The following is a 19963-nucleotide window of genomic DNA, read 5'->3' as shown; positions in this document are numbered from 1 at the left end:
TTAACGTTTGCTTTTCTATTGGGAGGAAATTTACAGTTTAATGAATGAATGAACAAGTGTAAAAGTTCCAAAAGCTTTTTCATGCCATTGTTGTAAGTTTTTGAAAATATGCTAGTAGAATTGCGGAAAAATTCTTTTTCAAAGCTTATTTTTTGTTCTAAACCTAAGAATTTAATAATCGGATTTGGCCATCTCATGGGTATCGAAATTATCGTCGTCAAGAAATACCGATAAAAATTGAAATATTTTCCATCGCAATTTGCCAAATGGAAAAATTTGTTAGTACGTTGTAAGCCTTATTGGATAAGATAAAAATATTGTGTAAAAGTCAACTCAAGGAATTTAAAATTTTTCTTGTAATTATTTAAAACTCTAAGGTGCTCTGAAAACATTCCCTGAGTTTACTAAAACAGAAAACATACTTAATCCCATACAGTATGGGAAATACAGATTCAAAGTTAAATTTCCGCAAAGCTATTGTATTAACGCAAAAAAATCAAAGAATTGATGCTGATGATCCGTTTTGGGAACAGTTTTGGACAGGGCATCAGACTACATTGGAAGATGTTTTTGTCTTAGTTACACCCAACGAAATACGGAACATACGAAACGATAATCCGGCGAATTTGGCCACACTATGTTATAAGGCTGTTGAAAAATTAGCGGAGGCGGTTGATAGCAGTTTTGTATTCATTTAAAAAAAGCAAATTTTTATTTTAACATTATTATTTTATAGGTTGTAGGACACAAGCCGAGCAGCAATGTGTCCTGAATTGTGTGCGACTGCTGATAAGAATAATACCGTACATATTTGAGGATGAAAAATGGCGGGATTTTTTCTGGAGTAGTTTGCCAGCCCAAGATAAGCAATACTTAAATAGTAAAGAGCAGCATCATCTTTCCGCCGCTGAAAGTGAAGAAGGAAAAGATGAACGATCGCATGGTCAAAATCAGACCGTACCTTTAGCTCAGTCTCTGCTGAATGCATTATGTGACTTGTTATTCTGCCCAGATTTTACTGTGACGGCTGCCAGGCGCGCTGGTCCTGACAAGGCGGAGGAATTGGCAAATATAGATAGTTGCGAGTATATTTGGGAGTCAGGAGTGGGCTTTGCCCATTCTCCACCCAAAAATGCGCATATGGAGAGACGCAGAACAGAAATATTGAAATTATTGTTAACTTGTTTTTCGGAGCCCATGTTTCGTGTGCCGCAGCAGTCGAACGAGCCCAACAAATGGATTGCGTACTTTACTTCAGCCGATAATCGTCATGCTTTGCCTTTGTTCACTTCTTTGCTGAACACGGTGTGCGCTTACGATCCTGTAGGTTTTGGAGTACCTTACAATCACTTGCTGTTCACTGACACCACGGAGCCTTTAGTTGAAGCATGCCTGCAAATTTTGATTGTTACCCTTGATCATGACATGATTATACAACAGCAACAACAACAACTAGAAATGCAACGTCAATTAAAGGTGCCCATAATTCCATCACCCTATGATGTGGACGGATGTGGTGATAATTTGTTTATCAATTATTTGTCGCGCGTCCATCGAGATGAAGATTTCCATTTCATTTTAAAGGGCATAACCAGGCTTTTAAATAATCCTCTAGTTCAGAATTATTTACCTAACTCCACGAAACGTTTACATTGCCACCAGGAGTTGCTCATACTCTTTTGGAAAATTTGTGATTATAATAAAAAATTTTTGTACTTCGTCTTAAAAAGCTCAGACGTTTTGGATATTTTGATACCGATTCTATATCACCTCAATTATTCTCGTGCTGATCAATCACGTGTGGGGTTAATGCATATTGGTGTTTTCATATTACTGTTATTATCAGGTGAGGTACAAAATGGGTTCATAAGGTTGTTGTAACTTTGGCAAATTAATTTTTATTTTTAGGCGAAAGAAATTTCGGAGTACGCTTAAATAAACCTTATACCGCCACTGTCCCCATGGATATTCCGGTCTTTACCGGCACTCACGCTGATCTCTTAATAACGGTTTTTCATAAAATTATTGCAACTGGTCATCAACGCTTACAGCCCCTCTTCGATTGCTTGCTTACTATACTTGTTAATGTATCACCTTACTTGAAAACTTTGTCTATGGTGGCGAGTGTAAAACTCTTGCATTTATTGGAAGCATTTAGTACACCATGGTTTCTACTCTCTGCCCCAAGCAATCATCATCTAGTTTTCTTTTTATTAGAGATATTTAACAATATCATTCAATATCAATTTGATGGCAATTCCAATTTAGTTTACACTATCATAAGAAAGCGTCATGTATTTCACGGAATGGCTAACCTGCCAACTGATATGGCTGGTATAGCTAAATGTTTAAGTGGACGCAAAGTTGGCAAATTCAATTTACCCCCAGTACGTCAAAGGCGTTTAGCAACTAATGCTAATACTAACCACTGTGCTAAGCAAATTTCTAAATCCGAAGAAGAAGAAGAAGACATTGATGATGACGAAGATGAAGAAGACGAAGATGAACTTGATGTGCCACATTGTCTGCCTGCAAGCATATTAGAAGCCAACGCCGATACCCTGGAAGACGATAATGGAAAAGAAGCGGAAAGCTCTATAACCGCTTTGCCGGCTGAGCCAGGCACGTTAAAAACATCCTTGCTGGAAACGCCTGGCATTAGTCAAATGACCGAACGTGAACAGGCACATCCCGTGTGCACTGATCAAACGCCTACTATTGATGGCACCTCCGATATAGCACCATTCGGGAAAAACAACACTGAAAAAAGTTCATCTAGCAGTCCTAATGACCATGAGATTACTGAGGTGAGTACGCCTAATAAAAGAAATCATCGCCTGGCTGTATCTCAAAGGGGTAGTATAAGAATTGTGCCGCAACCATCTCCAGAAGTCTGGACGCCTACCCCCGAATGGATAGTATCTTGGCGATCCAAATTGCCATTGCAAACTATAATGCGTTTGCTACAAGTCCTGGTACCGCAAGTGGAGAAAATTTGCATTGACAAAGGTTTAACTGATGAGTCGGAAATATTGAAATTTTTGCAACATGGCACTTTAGTTGGACTTCTGCCTGTGCCGCATCCAATATTAATAAGAAAATACCAAGCGAATTCTGGAACAACCGCTTGGTTTCGTACCTACATTTGGGGTGTTATCTATTTACGAAATGTTGAACCAGCTGTGTGGTATGACACAGAAGTAAAACTATTCGAAATCCAAAGAGTCTAAAAAATATACGAAAAATTTCCGTCCCTCACTCAATATCTCACTCCCTCTATCTTTACGCATTCCTTTTTTAGCTTATATTTTGGATGCAAAATAATTTTTATGAATACATAAATATTTAATTACTTTAAGACGAAAGTATTTCTACAAAAGCTTTATATTGTAATAAACATTTTAGTTGAAATTTATGTCGCGCTTTTAATTTAAATGCTTACGTATTTTGTTATCATCGCATATGGTCTTTACATTTTCAATTTTATCGTTTGTCAGCAATGAGAAAATGAAAATTTATGTAACCTAATATAAAATAAATAAGTTATTAAAAAATTTATAAAAATAAAACACATGGCTTTAAACTTAAAAATATACTGAGCTTTCTTAATTGATTACGTCAATGAGCCAAAGCAAGCGGATGTTTCCTCATGAGTAAAATTTTCATTGAATTTTTCGACGATGTTTGTTTACTTTTTTACTAATATTTATTATTATTACGTACAATCACCAAATACAAATGCTTTATAGTTTCGAAATTATATGAATATAGTCAAGAAGGGTTACATACAATTTTGGATGCCATATCGAGCTTACATAAACAAAGTATATATATTATTAACAAAATGCTATCAAAATTAACTACTAAAAAAATTATTTATATAAAACAATTAAGATAATTGCATTCGGCAGAAACTTTTGTACATTGCACTTTTTTCTTAAAAGGAAAGCAAAAAAAAAAAAAACTCTCGGTACCCAATAATATTGCATTTTTGTACACATGTGCAGAAATTGCACATATAATGTTTACCGTTTTATCTATTGTAGTTTACAAGTAACAAACGAAAGACCGAATTTTCTCTGCCTTTTGAAATAGACGTGTTCCCACTTCATATTGTATGGTGTTCTTTGATCACAAGAATAATCAATGCTTATGCAAAATTTGAAGCCGATGTGTTCATATTTGCGACCAGGAGACTATTTACCTCAGACGTTACACAGAGATACAAGTTTACTAACCGTAGGGTGGACGGACATGCTTAATTCGATTCAGGATTTGATACTGACCGACAATATATATGCTCTAGGGGGTCTCTGAAATTTTCATCTGGATGTTGGGACAAATAAATATACCTTTGTCCTTCGCGGTGATTAAAGAAATTAAGTAAATATAAACAAGTAGCATGTGGTTCGCTTTATTTTTTAAATAGATAGGCAAAATAAATTACACGACTAGTCTAGAATCGTTTCATTAAGGCCAAATATATAATCAATACATTCTCTTGGTATTTTAAAGATATGCATGGGGAGTAGGAACTCCGAATGTGTGTGTTCAAATTTTGGAAATGGTATAGCACACATATGCTTAACCGTAACCGTCTGCAATTGCAAATTGGATGAGTAGCTATTTTAGAAGTCGATTAGCATGTAAAATGCAAATGCTTGACCTTAATTTTCTCGTCGTTGATTATATGTAAGAGGAAATTATTAAAGTTCGAAGGCTGAAATTTTCCACTACTCTTTACTCTTTGTGCAAATGGAAAAAATCGGCCATGCCCACACAATGTTACAAGTGAGTACATATTATTTTTGCACTTTTTTGTGGTTTTGTGCGAACAAGACGGAATGTTTAAAACTATTTTGTACATTCCTCAAATGAAGATTTATTATCTGCCTAAAAATGGATTAATTCTGAAATGAATATGGTAGACACCGTTGCTAATTTTTGCGAGACTCAGCCAAGCGAATATAACTTTCTTACTTGTTTGACTTTTTAATCAGTTATATATACTTCTCAAACTTTGAACTCAAAAGAATTATGAAAAGAATCATTAGTGTATAGTTAACATTCTAAAAACACAGTATCTATAAAAAAGATAGAATAAATAAATAAGGATTTAATTGGTTTGTTGTATATAATAAAGAGCTCAAAATTGCAAATATTATACATATTTATATATTTATTTCTCCATACACAAACAACCTTACGATTTATTTATAAACGGTTTTCTTGAAAGCGGATTTCAAAAAATACGATCAAAGTCGATATTTGATATATTTTATGATTCGATCGGAAGCGAATGCAAAGGAAACATAAATTGAGTCGGTACGAAGATGAAATAATGTCCTTAGCAACTTGACCAATATGTATTGGTACCTAAAGAATTTGCATTTTGTCTCCGTAAGTGGCAATTGTATTGCCTAAGTTACGTTAATGGAATTTTAACTGGAATTTAAAGAGTTTCAGATAGTTGCTGTGACAAAGGAACTATCTGTGATGATAATCGTACAAGGTTTGGATTAGCGAGCCAGGTTTATGACTTGAAGATTAGCAGATGGTCAATTTGAACTTGTTTTGTTTTATCTCTACTGCTTTGGCAGGCAAGGGGACAGAGCCTAGTGTAATGGAGAATGATGTTTTAATTGGTTTGCTACTTAGCCAACTTAAAATGTAACGTCTATTAAAATCTTAAGTTTCTTTCAATTCTTTGTCTTTTTTATTTCTTCCAAAAATTGCTTACAAAGCGGCCAAAACGCGAAGCACTTGTTGTTTATTTTATAATACTTTGTTTGGCAATAATCTATAATTTTTAAACATAGAGTTGCCAATGTTTAAGAAAATTACTCATTGTCATAATCAGCTGTTAGACAGGTACGTTTAAACGAAGGAAATAAATGGTTGGATATATAGTCGCACTACATAGAACAGCTGTTTCGAAAATGATAAATAAATTGTTAAATAAGGAAATTAAAAAAAGAGAAACCAAAAACTTGTGAAATTTTTGGAAAAAAAGATGTCATCATTATTAAAATCCGTAGCTCTTCTCAATAGTATACGTTGCTTTTTAACTAAATCTGGAAATCTACGCGATGCATATCAGGCAAAGGAAGCTTCTGGAAACTTTCGGAACTTATGTAGAAAGCGGATGAGCACAACGTCAACAAAGATTCCTAATGAGGTTAAAAAATCGAAAAATCCTGTAAAGATAACCTTAATACAAAATCAAAACGTGTCGGTAACTACACTGGAAGAAGCAAAAAATTTGGCCAAGAGAAGAGCTATGCATCTAATACAATTGCAGGAGTTAGATACGAAGACTCAAAGGCCGGTGTACAAGTAAAGTAAAGAAACCCATTGGGATGCAAATGGTATCAACGTTTTTCATACATTTCAGATTATTAACTAATGCTGAAATATTAGTCGAAGAACTATCAGAATTAAAAAGCAAAGACTCCAACGATGCACCAGCTGTAATACCAACAAAGCCTGCACAAAAAAAAACCGAAAAATCTCTAAACATTGGTTCTCGGATTTCTGAAAACGATTTGAATGCACGTTTAAAGAATATTGCTAAATGGTTGAGTAAAGGTCACGAAGTGCGTATATTAATACAGAGCACAGGAAATGATACAGCAAAGTGTGATCAGATTTTTAAATCTATTGAAACTTTTATTAAAACTCCCGAAGTAGCTTTGGGAAAAATTGTACAGAAGCATTCAAAGGGAACGGCTATAAAATTCAGCATATTACCAGTAACAAATTTGGCAACTGAAAACGCAGACTGCGGTAAACTTTCGCCGAGTCAGGCCTGACTCAGACATGGTGCGAGCTGTTCAAAAAAAAATTTCTGCTTGAATATGTGTATTAGACAGATGCATAGTGAACATTTTCCACACCCCAGTGGCTTTACTATTTTCCTTATTGTTTCGTTATTTATTTTTACAAAATACTTTCTATGGCATCGCATTTTGAAGGAAAATAAAAAACCGGAAGAGAAGGAAAAGAAAAAGAGACCTCATCATCCCACTTTAAATCCACCCCCACCTCGTCATCCCCATTCCCATCCACGTCATCCACACAATCCACATCACGACTACTCCCATCCAAATCTTCGCCCACATCTAGGTCCACCTCAACACCCACATCCATATCCGCCCACAAATCCATCACCCTATGAAAAGCCACGTCGTTCGGAAAATGTAGCATCTGAGTCAGAAAAGTAGCAGCCGCACTTGTCGACTATTAATTTTAAGAACAATTATGATTAAATTTTGAGCATTAATTTAAAATTTGAGTTGCAAAAAAATTTTAATAAAATTTCAATCTTTATCAAAGTATTGTTTGCTAGTATTGTTTGCTAGTAAGGCTTCCGTTTTGATATCCGCCACCATTTCCTAGTTGGCGATGAGCATGCCATATCCTGTTTAAGTTTAAGATAATGTGGACCCATTTGCCGAATAGGCTTTTGACAAACTTTTTCGCAATTCTCCATCGATTGGAAGCGGTTTAAGTTACGATCGCATATGTCGGCAGCAAATAGCATGCACTGGTCGGTGCAGACATTGTAGAACCAATAATTCTTAATCACCGTTGGATCGCTACATTTAAAATTTTTTAAAGTTTTATAACAAAGTTGTGGTATAATGTGATCCCTTGGATATTTTTGATCGAAGCCGTACTGAAGCTTACGGCGTCCTTCGGCATCCCAAAGAGCATTTTTAGGTGAGCCTTGCTGTTCTTCATCGCTATTGGCACGCAACAAATTGGCCGACTCAAGATGGGCGCCAAAATCTTTGTAATTTCTAATTAAATTGTTTTCCTTGTACTCGTCATACTCCATCGGATTGTCGTAGTTCGCAACGTTTTCTTCCTCTTCGCTTTCATTAGTATTTTCAAGGGTTTCGAAACTTTGATGAACTTCTCCTAAACAATTGCGACCAAAGCACTTCTTATATTCAACAAGTTTTAGAAAACGCAATCTCTGCTTAGAAAGCAATAAATTTTGGAGAATTTTCTTAAAATGCTTTTTACAATTTTAGCTTACATGGCATTCTTCTTCTTCTTCGGAATTCAAATAATAACGTCGTCTTATCATTATTCCTTCGCCGCAAGCTTTATTGCATTGAGACCAAGGCGACCAGGCACCTATCTCACATTTGGCTGATCTTATTTTCTCTGTGGATATTAGAAAATTGCCTTTACGATCTGCCTCCGTAAAGGATGTTTTCCGGAAAGCATAGGTTCCAGTTTTTGTCAATGGCAAATTATCACAATTGTTTCCTTGACAAGGGCGCTCTTGTCTTGTCGCCACCATCGCGTCGCAATTATATATTTTTGCCATTTCTTCTTGTTTGTATACGCGCGAACGATCTTGAAAGCCTTCGCCACACTCGGCCGAACATTTTGACCACTTCGACCAAGGATGCGTAAGACATTCGCGCGGTAGATTTTCGGCATTATCAGCTAACGGAAGGGACGAAAAAAAAAGAAGGAGTGTAAAATTATTCAAAATTTAGATTTATTTCACTCACATTCCTTATCTTTGCAATTACGTTCATATATACGTTTTCGATGTATCCTTAAAGAGGCCAAGGGTTTCATAGGCGCCCCGGTTTCGTCATAAAAAGGCGAGCGGGCATCTGATGGAAAATCTGAACGCATTCGTCTTATAACATCCGGTGGTACTTGCGGTTGATCGGCGGACTACGTAAATTGAAAAGCAGAAAAATTATAATTGTCTTAGCGAGAATTCATCAGTTCGAGGGATCATAAAAGCATATAAGTAATTATTAATGGGGAACGATGCAGTTAGTATACCCTGAGAAAAGAATTTGCTTGCTTACCGTATAAGTGGGACCTGCGTCTGTACCCGCGTCCCAGGGATATAAATTTATTTGCTTTTCTTCCAGCCAAGTGCAGTTAGCCAAACATAATTCCAGTCCCGATACTCCTACAAACCAGTCAGGTGACGGTTCGAGTTTGCTGGCCAGAGAAAACTGATGATTGGACGGATCTACGCGTATAGAAGCCAATGACTGCCCATTTAAATTCGGAAATGCTGGACCTCTGGCCTTAATTATAGTTCGCACTTTACCTAACCGATAATCTTCATTGAAGCTTGCTTCTAACGAACGTGTCGAGCCGTGTTCAACAAATTCACGCATAGCATTTGTAGCTAAAGCTCCGACATCCCAAAATCGATAATCGGATGTATGAGAAGCCCCCACTACATCACTGAAGCGAACAGTCCAAAGACGATCGGGAAAATCTTTGGGATGTAAGTTACGCGACCACAAACCCTCAAAAGTTATCTGTAAAGAAAATAATTTTTGCAACGATTTCGTTTATATTGCGATCGTTATTACACTTACTTCATACCGTGCCTCATCGCAGGCACAACATAACCGCTCTTCTGAATCTTTCTTTTGACTTTCGAGATCATCGATCACTTCTTCACATATACGTTTAGTTAGACCGCCATCGTCCATAAACCAAACGTCTCGGTGCTGTAGAACAGTTGCACGTATTAGAATGCAACCCATGCCCACTGTACTAGGAGCGATCCATTCAACGTCCAATCTCTTCTTAGGATTGGTATTTGTTGTCTCGATCATATTAATGCAATCGGTACTGTAACGCGTAGCCACCGAATCAATAATATTGAAACGACCCAAATCCTCGTAGAAACTTTTACCACCTTGATCGTTTTCCAATGTCACTTTGGCACTCAGAAAACGCTGACCATTATAGGATTGTAAGGAAACTGAAAATGAAAACAAGACGTTCCTGATCATAAAGCAAGGAAAGGAGTTTAGGGCAATTCGTGCCAAGAATACCGATTGCGTAGGTGGAAGTTCGCAAATCGTTTGCCAAATCCTTCCTTTAACCTTCGAGATGTCTTATTCTTCTATTTGATAATACAAGTAGCCCTATACAAGTTTTTCAATATTTTCAATAATTTTCATTATTCGAATTTTCACCTGAATTTTCTGCTTCTTCTTCTTTGGAAGAGTGTAAAAACAAGTTGAAATAGTTTCGTCATTAATGGGAAAATTTCCAATTTTGTAAACAAAACGCATAAGCAAATTTGCTGAAATGAATTCCGGGAAATTGAAATTAACGTACAAGTAGCTACGAATCTTATCAGTTGAATGCTTAAGATAGACGGCCTTGTGATATTTCTGTTTTTCTTTTTTCATTTCATTAAATCAAACGCGCAATATTTGAGAACGAAATTTGTTTTTTTTTTAATTTTCAAGTTCAATAACATGCGAACTTACTTGGAAAGGCAATCACGCTTTTGTAAAAGTTACGCACAGACGTTGCTTTAATATTATCATTTATTTGTATTGACTACTAACACTAATACTTTCTCAGAGAGAGTTTTACTATCAATCTTCAGTTTTCTGTTACTCATTACTACTACATTACTGCAAGCAGACATTCTGGCGCCAGGCACGAGTATTTTTACTTACTATTGTAGCTTTGTCCCAATATGTAGGTATTCGGATTACCCGATATTAAAATTGCATAATTATCATCCACAGGCGATTTGGCCGCAAATGTATTCGAAGGGTAACGATTGCATTTTCGAGCGAAAATTTGATTTTGCCCTTTTTGTAAGAGGATCACAGTTAAAATGAAACGTGTAAACAAAGCAAATGACATTTCTCTTTCAATCCTTTAGTTAATTTTTCTAATTCTATTTTAATTAATACAAAGCTTTTCATTTGTTGTTTACTGCTTCGAGTTTTGTCCTATACTGAATTTCAAGTTGCTGGCCGTTTCTAAGCCGATGAGTTCGAATGGATTATTGATAAGACTAACTTAGAGTTCAAAATCGCTCTCTTCGCTTTTATAAAACGTAAAATATATGGTAAGTTAATTAAATACATTGGCGTCATTACGGCCTTAGAAAGTGATTAAATTAACCGGATGCGCCAGAGCGCCAGATGCCTTCGAACGACCATATGCTTTTCATAAGACTTTCTCTAAGAGAATATTTACGCGACGGGAACAAAATGAGTGACTCTGCGAAAAATTTTCGAATTCGAGTAAGAATTTCATAATCCCGAGACGAGAGTGTTGCTCCAATTTATGCTTCTCGGGTCGTTTTCTGCAAGTTCCCAAAAAGCATTTCAAGGATTATGAGGAATTCTATACAAAAATCAATCCTAACTCTAAGGTAAAGTTTTTGCTAAACACTTCCGCTAATAAGTTACCGATGGTAAGCAAAACGAAGTCTCATGAGAGATGCGATTGTACTCATAAAAATGGAGTGCTTGGTCTTGAAGGTATCATTGTGAACTATCTCTATTAATGCACCAAGAGAAGTGTAAGTAATCAATGGACATAGCGTATTCTGCTCAAGATAAGTTGAGAGAGTTTTGTACGATTTCAGCGCAACGTGCAACGCAATCGACAATGCTGTTTACCTGTTGAGAGAAAGGTATGATGGGGAGCACTGTGGAATTCGATTACGTTTATGCGAATTGATTATCATCGACAAGCGATAAATTGTTTGTATGTAAATGGATGAGAAGATAATAAAAAGTTTGATTTAAACTTTAAGTATATCGGGATAGCCGCAGGATCATTGTAATCATGCGATAAATTTCATAGTTTATCTATTCAATAAACGATTGATTGTGTCGACTGATGTTTGAAAATTTTTATTTAATTAATATCTAAAGTAAAATAGCTTCCTTCCACCTGCTGAAAGGTATACAAAATTCGCCTCAAGTTTTCTTCACATTCGATGTCTCTTATCTTTACATAGCTCTCTGTGTGTTATCACTTCATCTTAAGCTAGGTTAGTAGAAATTCAATGTTAATCCAAAGATTTCTGCAGAAAGACAAAAAAGAGAGGCCTTTAACTGCTTTTCTCTCTCTCTCTCTCTCTCTCTCTCCAGCTCTCTCTGCTAGAAATTTGCACTTTTCATAACTCAAAAGGTACGCTTTATATATATTGCACTCCTTTTTTCTTTAGGCTGTTGAGCAGCTTTTACCTTAACCTCCTCCCTCTCGTTTATGTGACGTTTTAAACATTTTTCCTCACAGATTTCCAATTTACGAAATTTGTTGCGATTAGTATCGCAACTGTCGGCTGTAAACAGTTTACATTGAATATCATCGGCGTCATAAAACCAAAAATTTTGTAAAATAACACGATTTTTATTACAGAACGCCTTTGGCGCTACAGGCCTCTCCATGCAATAATCCGGCAGCATGTTGTTAAGCGAATTATTTTGTTTTCTTGTTGTTGTATTCGCAATTAAATATTGCGTTGATTCTTTTGCATTTTGTTTGCGAGTAACATTTTCTGTTTGGCCGACTAAGTCTTGATCAAGATCGGTATCATCTTTCGTGGAATTGTTAATGTTAAACGAACGTAGCGAATTGCTCTCAGATCTCAAGCCAACTTTTGGGATCGCTTGTGTTTTAACGAGCTTACGATTTAATTTCGCTATTTCGTAGATTTCTTCAATATCTTGGGGCTCATAGGGTTCCGAATATATATCATCGAAAGAAGTATTAATAGAACCGCCGCAATTTTGACCGTAACAGCGACGCGTTTCTTGCAAATCTTGACGCACATCACTCTAAGGAAAGGAACATGTTTATTAGGCGATACTCTTGTAGTATACAAAAAATCGGGCACAGACCTGACACCTTTCTTTGTTGTAACCGTTAATATATTCTCGAAGACGTTTTTGATAGCCGCGACCACATTTCTTCGAGCACTCAGTCCAATCGCTCCATTCAGTGAGTTCACATTCTGTTATACCGGTCATATCTGAACTATAGGTTAAACCGCATCGATTGCCTATACAATTTTGATTCTGTCTCAACACTTGACGGCATTTGTAATGTCTCGCCAATTCCGGATCTTTGTAATCGCGTACACGATACTGAGTGCCGGGACCGCATTTGGATGTGCAATCGGTCCAATTATTCCAGGGATGAGTCGAGCATTCTAAAGCAACATTTTTATCTGAAAGGAAAGGAAAGAATTATTAATCAAAAGTAGAATTCAAAATTCGAAAAATTGCCCAGCGACTCACTATAACTGCAATCTTTCTCATAGATTTTCTTTCTATTTATGTAGAGAGTAGCTAGCGATTTCATTGGTGCACCCGACTCATCGAAAAAAGGCGAACGATAATCTCGTGGATATGATGACGTAATACGCCTTATAACGTCTGGGGGAATTTGTGGTTGATCGGGGGACTGCAGCAATACGTTGCGATAGATAGATTGTTTTTATTACTCAGATATTTCAAATCTTATTTACCATATAAGATGAACCAGCATCAGTTCCCACATCCCAGGGATACAAATTCAAAGTCTTCTCGGTTATCCAAGTGCAATTGGCTAAACATAGCTCTAAGCCGGCTACGCCTAAAATCCAATCAGGTGAAGGTTCAATTTTTGCAACTAACGAAAGAATGTGATGCTTAGCGTCAACTCTGACGGTAGCCATGGTCGTGGCAATGGAATTTTGCCTATAGCCAATACCAGGGGCTTTAATTATGGTTCGTATTTCGCCCGCCTATGAGTAAAAAATAAAAAAATCGCTTACTCGGCACGATTTTTTGGAGACTTAAGCTTACACTTGCAGTTTCTGTAATTTCTCTTTCCAAGGCTTTTGTGGAACCATGTTCTGCCAATTCTTTGAGACCTGCACTGGCCAAACCGCCGTATTGCCAAAAACGATATTCTAAAGTGTGCGAAGCACCCAGCAATTCACCAAATCGCGTACGCCATGCCTCGGAAGGAAATTGTTTGGCATGGGTGTTTCGCATCCATTTGCGTTCCAATATTATCTAAAATGATAGACAGCTAGAAATTGCTTTCCTAAAGGAAACGCTAGCGCACCTCATATTTAGCCTCATCACAGGCGCAGCAAGGATTTACCGGCGGCGTTTGACTGTTTATTTCATCGATTTCCTCTGGGCATAAGCGTTTCGACAAACCACCATCGTCAATAAACCAAACATGTCGGTGTTGTAAGAAAGCGACTTTAAAAACAACGCAATTACTATATGGACTTGTGGGAGCGATCCAGCTAATATCCACACGGGATTTTACATTTGCATTGGTACTCTCGACCATATTTTCGCACAAAGCGTTGAATTTCGTTTCAGCTGTGTCAATTATTGCGAAATGACCCAACATATTGCGGTCCGGCAAAGTTAAGGCGTATGAATCAGGTTCCACCACCAAAGTAAAACTTATAAATTTCAATCCGTTGGTAGAAGACAATGAAACTTGGCATAAAGTGATCAATCGAAAAGATGAAACATTTCATAGGCAGTTAGAGAATCAAGCACTTACGATTGTAACGTTGTCCGTTTATGTAATGCGAAGGATTGCCATCGATTAACATATGAAAGTTAGCATCGACAGGCGATGGATCTCCGTTGGCTCCCTGAGGTTTACGATTGCAGGCGTTTAAACAAATCCTGGCTAATTCCGAAAATATCAAAATGTATAGCAACAAAAATTTTAAATCCATTACTGATCACTTTAAAAGCAAACAACAACTGAATTAAAAATAAATCTAATAAGCAAGTGGCCGCCCGTTCGCTCTACTATACTGAAAGCAAATAGTTCAACGCTCTCATCTCTTGATCTCGTCACCTCAATTAATTAAGTTACAAAACTAACTACCGTCTAGAGTTTAGAGGTTGATTGCATTGTAACAGCGAGAAAAAAGAGAATGATAGACAAAAAAAAAAAAAAAAAAAAAAAAAAAAAAAAAGCAAAAGATTTTCATAAGTAAGGCACGCGTCTTGACTGATAAGCCAGCATTTCTCAACCATTAAGATGACAACGTAAGAAAAGATATTTGACAGAACCACAAACACTCCTCTTCCGCCATCTGTATCCCTCTGATCCCTTCAGCCGTACTATAGAGAATATATATATAAAATATTTTTTTAATACTTTTTTTATTGTTTTGTGTTGTACAAACTAATTAGATATGGTAGACGCTCTACCATTTATCACCGTCGTCGTTGTCATTCAATTGACAAGGGAGCATTTTACATTTTTCCATTCGTACGCGGTCTTTGCATTTATAACTAAGATTGGTGTTGACGAGAGTGCGTGTTTTCTGGCGATACGAATTATCTCCACAAGTGGCCGTGCACGGAGTCCAAGCCGACCATTCAGAGTAGCGACATTCGTTTTTCTCGGCCTCGGCTTTGTCTTGCTGCTGTTGATGATGGTAATGATGACCAGTACGACGTCTTTCGTTATAGCTGCCGTAGCTTATATCACCGACCGAATATATATCATCACATCGTTGATAGCATTTTTCTAGACGTACCAAATGTTTGGGACATGGTTTACCGCCATATTTAGGCGATCGTAGAACCCGACGAGTTTTAATCTGTATACCCTCACCGCAAGTAGCATTACAGGAATGCCCTACCCAATCAGAGACTAGGCAGTTGGTCGGTTTCATGTTGAGACCATCGCCTTGTAACTCTGATTTTTGACGGGGCAAATGACATGTTTCTTCACAAGCTTCTTTCGACGTGAATTTATTGCGATTTTTATCGCATTTATCGGCCCAAAAAATCGCGCATTGATCACTCATGTGATCATAAAACCAATAGTTGGCTACTTCACTGTCGCGACAAGGACTAACTTGAAGGTCTTCATAGCAGAAAGGCTTGACAATCGCATCGCAACTTGATAGTGTACAATTTACTACTTCTTTCCGCTTAATATGCCGGCAGGAATCCAATTTAGGATCGTAATCGGGACGTCGTACTCCGTAGACCTCGTCCTTTTTCCATACTTTACGTTCTCGCTGACGTGTGCCTGTACGACCACAAGGGCCCAAACATGGTGAAAAATCGGACCAGTGTGACACACCGCATTCGGGTGGTATATAATCATCTAGTTGGTGACTGTAACTTTCGAAATTATTATAACGATAAATATCATCTAAGTTGCCATATAAAGCTCTAGTGTTCTGGTTATCCGTCTCCGAATCGCCGTTACCATCACCGCCAGGATTTTCGATGTCACCGCCACAATCAATGCCTTGGCAACGCTTCGTTTCTTGCAAACGAATTCGAGTTACTTTCTGACATTTTTTTTTTGCTCGGGGATTTAGGTATTGGCGCGATCTCATCATAGTCCCAGCCCCACATGTAGCGGAACATGATGACCAATCGGTCCAATTGGAAATGGCACATTCCGGATTTTTTGGACCTGACCCAGGATAGCTTAATCCTTCCGAATCAATTTCACTTGGCTCAGATTCGTCAAACGAATCACATTTACGACCTACGCAATCCTGTTCTTCACGCAGATTTGTGCGACATTTGAACTTGCGTGCAATTAACGGATCTTTAAATTCACGAGTGCGATATTGTTTACCCGGACCACATTTAGCACTGCACGCATCCCAGCGTGTCCAGGGATTAGTAGCACATTCGGGAGCATCATTTTCATCTAATTGGGTTAAACATGAATAAACAAAGTTAAGCGATTGGCACACAAAACACTGGAACTTAGTTTACTTTCTGTGTTATCGCAAGTTTTCTCGTACAGACGTCTTCGATTGATATACAAGGTGGCTAAGGGTTTCATCGGAGCTGCATCAGGATCATAAAATGGTGATCGTGGATCATTGGGAAAATTTGACTTAATTCGTCTAACCACGTCTGGAGGCACCTGCGGTTGATCGGCGGACTGTATACGCAAAAATATGAAACGAGTTTACACAGTTTCATGTAGTAGTACGGACTTATGAGTACACTAACCATATAAGAAGGACCACTATCGGTGCCCGCATCCCAAGGATATAGGTTATGCATTTTACTTTCGATCCAAGAACAATTGGGCAAACAAAGCTCCAAACCTGACACGCCGACAATCCAATCCGGTGAAGGATCTATCATGGATACCAAAGATATCAAATGATGCTGCGAGTCTACACGAAATACAGCAAATGTTTTCCCCGTAACGTTAGGATAAGATATACCGCGTGCTTTAATAATCGTACGTATCTGATCACTCTGGAGTTAAAAGTTCCGATGCAAGATGTTAAGGATCCAAGATGTCGATAATATCATATTCACCTGTTCCTTTAATTCACTTTCCAGCGTCCGGGTAGAACCGTGCTCAGCTACCTCGCGTAGACCTTCACTTGCCAAACCCCCATATTGCCAAAATCGATAATCGATAGTATGAGATGCCCCGATTATGTCACTGAAACGTGTGCGCCAACTATTGGCAGGAAAGTCTTTAGGATGAGTATGACGTGACCATTTACCCTCAAACGTCAATTCGTATTTGGCCTCATCGCAGGCACAACAAGGATCTACAATACTTGGCTGCGTATCAACATCATCAATTTCTTCTTCACATACCCGTTTAGTAAGGAAACCATCATCCATAAACCAAACGTCCCGATGCTGTACTACAGTGGCACGCAGCATAACACAACCCATTCCAGCGGCGATAGGCGCGACCCAAACAGCATCTATACGACTTTTAACATTTGTGTTAGTATTCTCTATTAAATTTGCGCAACGGGGGCTGTAACGAGTTTCAGCTAAATCAATGATTTCAAATGTTCCTACCGCATCCAAGTTGACGGTATCACCATTTTCATTTTCCAAGCCCAACATGAAGCTAATGAATGTTTGATCATTATAAGCGATAATGGAGACTGAAACGCAAAGGAGGAGTTAACGTGGAAGGCTTTTGGAAATAATACGATTGTATCTACCATTGTATTTTTGACCGGGTATATAACTATCGGGATTACCGGTTATAGTAATTACGTAATTGTCATCAACTGGTGATTTGGCGGCTGTAGTCCCCAGAGGTATACGACTACAAGCCGTTATTAAGTTGAGCTTAATAACGCTTAGAAGGAGAAGTAATGACAATTTATTCATTTGCTTGACGTTATGATAGATGAAATCTGTAATAGTAACAAGTGCAAAAAGTATATTCGGTCGTGACCGAATCTTTTATATCCATCCCCGTTCTCCTAAATAAGACAAAAAAAGTAAAAGTATTAAGTTTTCATGCGGTATAATGTGTGGCGGAGGGGGCGAGGCGGTTTCTTTTTATTTTTTGAGATGAAGGCTCCTGTCGCGTAGGGGCGTGGGCGTTACAGGCGTGTTCTTCGGAAAGCTCCCCAAATGCTTTTGCAAATTTGTAGGCGATATCTTCATTTTTGTGAGAGAGAGAGGGCTTACCACGAATATTATATAGTTGGATAGACGGGCAGATGGGCGGATGATCAAACGGATATTCTTCGATGAGTTCCAAATTTGAAATTATCTGCTGTAGTTTATGAATAGTGAGGGAAAAACAAATTTCTTATTACTTTCGAAAAACAAAGATGTTCTCAGATTACGTGGTGCTGTAGGCGTGTCTTCCCACCGAAGAACTTTCAATGTTTCTGTCGAACTTGAAGTCGATAGCTGCATTTTTGCGGTTAAGAGAATGTTTACAACAGACATTACACAGACGGATAGGTGGAACGACGGACGCACATGCTTAAATCAATTTAGAATTTGATGCTAATTAAGAAGATATATACTTTAAGGGCTCTCTGATGCTTTCTTCTGGCCGTTGCAAGCGTTTCGACACAATGAATATACCCCCCATCCTTTGTGGATCGGGAATAAAAATTGATGGCTCAAGAAGAAGGGAATAGAAATTCAAGGAAACGAGTATTTAATTAATCTCATAAATAAACACTATTAACTTAACTAAATATTTCCTATATTTAGTGTTTTTTTTGTTTTTGTAAATTAATTTTAATAAAACTCGCTTCATATCGAATGTCAATGTTAAAGTAAGACGATAATAAAAATATTTATAAGGTTTTATACAAAAAAAAAAATTAATTTATTAACAAAAAAAAAAAGAAAAAAAAAATTATTTTGAACACTATCCACTGCATCATGATCGGCGCATATTAGTTAGTAGTAAACAAAGTGTGAAAGTGTTTTCTTTCACTTTATTAATTAAAACATTTCGAAATCACTGTGTGTGTGTGGGTGTGTGCTTATGTATTATTGTTGCTTTTGTCATTGCAATGCATTGCGATTGAAAAATTCGCGTCACAATTGAAATTAATTGAAAGGTTTACTGCACCGACCATTCGGTCATTATTATCAAACACGATTTAAGGGCTGTCGTAGTAAATTTTTAACAAAACACTTTAAAGGTTTCTTTATACAATTAATTAATATATAAATTCAATTTTAATTCAATTTCAAATTTCATTTAATTATCTCTGGCTTTCTTTGCCTTTTCTGTTTTATTTATTTATTTATTTTTTTTCTTGTTTAATTCGCTTAATTATTTCCTTTGGCGTATTTGAAAATGAAATTTTGTCTTTGTAATTTACTCTTCATTGACAATATTTGCATTATTCTATGCGGGCGAAATAAAACAAAAAAGAAAAAAAAAATTTTATGAAAATATTATTTTTTACCGTTAAACGTTTCTATGTGTTGCAAGTTCCAAGCTAATCGGCAAACTGTGCAAACTGTTCACAAAGCAAAGCAAGCGTTCGCTTTCCATTCTCAATTAAGAGAATAAATTATTCAATAACATGCTTGTATATGTGAGATGTTTATCATGCTATTCGACACATATACATTCATAGACACTATACCCGGTTCCGGCATCAGTGCATGTATAAGTAATTCACATGTGCTCACATACATGTTGCGATGTGTTTTTGCTTTTATTTTTCCCATTCTGAGATCTTTTATGCATGCATTCTTAATAACTACGGGCAAACACTAAAGTGTAAGGCATTTCCCTTTAGATATATTAACTTTATCTTAGGCATTGTAACATCCAGAATGTTTTTCTCGTAGAGACTCTGATGTGAATATTCACATGACATGTTCGAATAAGTCCGCAACGTTGATATAGTAAGTAAGCAAGTAGCGACGTCCTTGTGAAT

At 37.2% G+C, this 19963-nt stretch overlaps 4 protein-coding genes across 5 annotated transcripts; 2 read left to right on the top strand and 2 right to left on the bottom strand.

Moving 5' to 3' along the window:
- Nucleotides 1–274: 274 nt before the first annotated feature.
- LOC119635644 (protein HID1) lies at nucleotides 275–3444 on the top strand. The gene is made up of 3 exons (XM_038030543.1): nucleotides 275–681; nucleotides 737–1846; nucleotides 1909–3444. Exons 1-3 carry the CDS (start codon nucleotides 438–440, stop codon nucleotides 3228–3230), a joined length of 2676 nt encoding a protein of 891 aa, XP_037886471.1. The 5' UTR covers nucleotides 275–437; the 3' UTR covers nucleotides 3231–3444.
- A 2476-nt stretch (nucleotides 3445–5920) lies between these two features.
- Nucleotides 5921–7066, top strand: LOC119635646. Its single transcript, XM_038030546.1, has 2 exons — nucleotides 5921–6336; nucleotides 6395–7066. Exons 1-2 carry the CDS (start codon nucleotides 6014–6016, stop codon nucleotides 6810–6812), a joined length of 741 nt encoding a protein of 246 aa, XP_037886474.1. The 5' UTR covers nucleotides 5921–6013; the 3' UTR covers nucleotides 6813–7066.
- Nucleotides 7067–7297: 231 nt separating this feature from the next.
- On the bottom strand, nucleotides 7298–14723 carry LOC119635645 (spondin-1-like). Of its 2 annotated transcripts, XR_005247096.1 has the most exons (8): nucleotides 14338–14723; nucleotides 13879–14270; nucleotides 13614–13826; nucleotides 13295–13552; nucleotides 13065–13230; nucleotides 12666–12994; nucleotides 11713–12602; nucleotides 9708–9763 (listed from the first exon to the last, which is right to left on the bottom strand). XR_005247096.1 is itself a non-coding variant. In XM_038030544.1 (6 exons), exons 1-6 carry the CDS (start codon nucleotides 10666–10668, stop codon nucleotides 7358–7360), a joined length of 2268 nt encoding a protein of 755 aa, XP_037886472.1. In that variant the 5' UTR covers nucleotides 10669–10732; the 3' UTR covers nucleotides 7298–7357. The 2 variants fall into 2 exon arrangements, 1 of the variants encoding a protein (XP_037886472.1); XM_038030544.1 differs by lacking the exons at nucleotides 11713–12602; nucleotides 12666–12994; nucleotides 13065–13230; ... (2 more) ...; nucleotides 13879–14270; nucleotides 14338–14723 and adding exons at nucleotides 7298–7981; nucleotides 8045–8463; nucleotides 8532–8703; nucleotides 8844–9311; nucleotides 10476–10732 and having other exon boundaries at nucleotides 9372–9763.
- A 213-nt stretch (nucleotides 14724–14936) lies between these two features.
- Nucleotides 14937–18357, bottom strand: LOC119636022 (spondin-1). Its single transcript, XM_038031093.1, has 5 exons — nucleotides 17756–18357; nucleotides 17103–17695; nucleotides 16785–17039; nucleotides 16542–16713; nucleotides 14937–16473 (listed from the first exon to the last, which is right to left on the bottom strand). The coding sequence occupies exons 1-5, from the start codon at nucleotides 17925–17927 to the stop codon at nucleotides 14999–15001; spliced, it is 2667 nt and encodes an 888-aa protein (XP_037887021.1). The 5' UTR covers nucleotides 17928–18357; the 3' UTR covers nucleotides 14937–14998.
- Nucleotides 18358–19963: the final 1606 nt, after the last annotated feature.

This window comes from Glossina fuscipes, unplaced genomic scaffold (assembly GCF_014805625.2).
Source record: "Glossina fuscipes isolate IAEA_lab_2018 unplaced genomic scaffold, Yale_Gfus_2 27, whole genome shotgun sequence".
NCBI lineage: Eukaryota > Metazoa > Arthropoda > Insecta > Diptera > Glossinidae > Glossina > Glossina fuscipes.
Note: the sequence above shows the minus strand (reverse complement) of the source record. Positions and strands in the feature narration are given on the sequence as shown.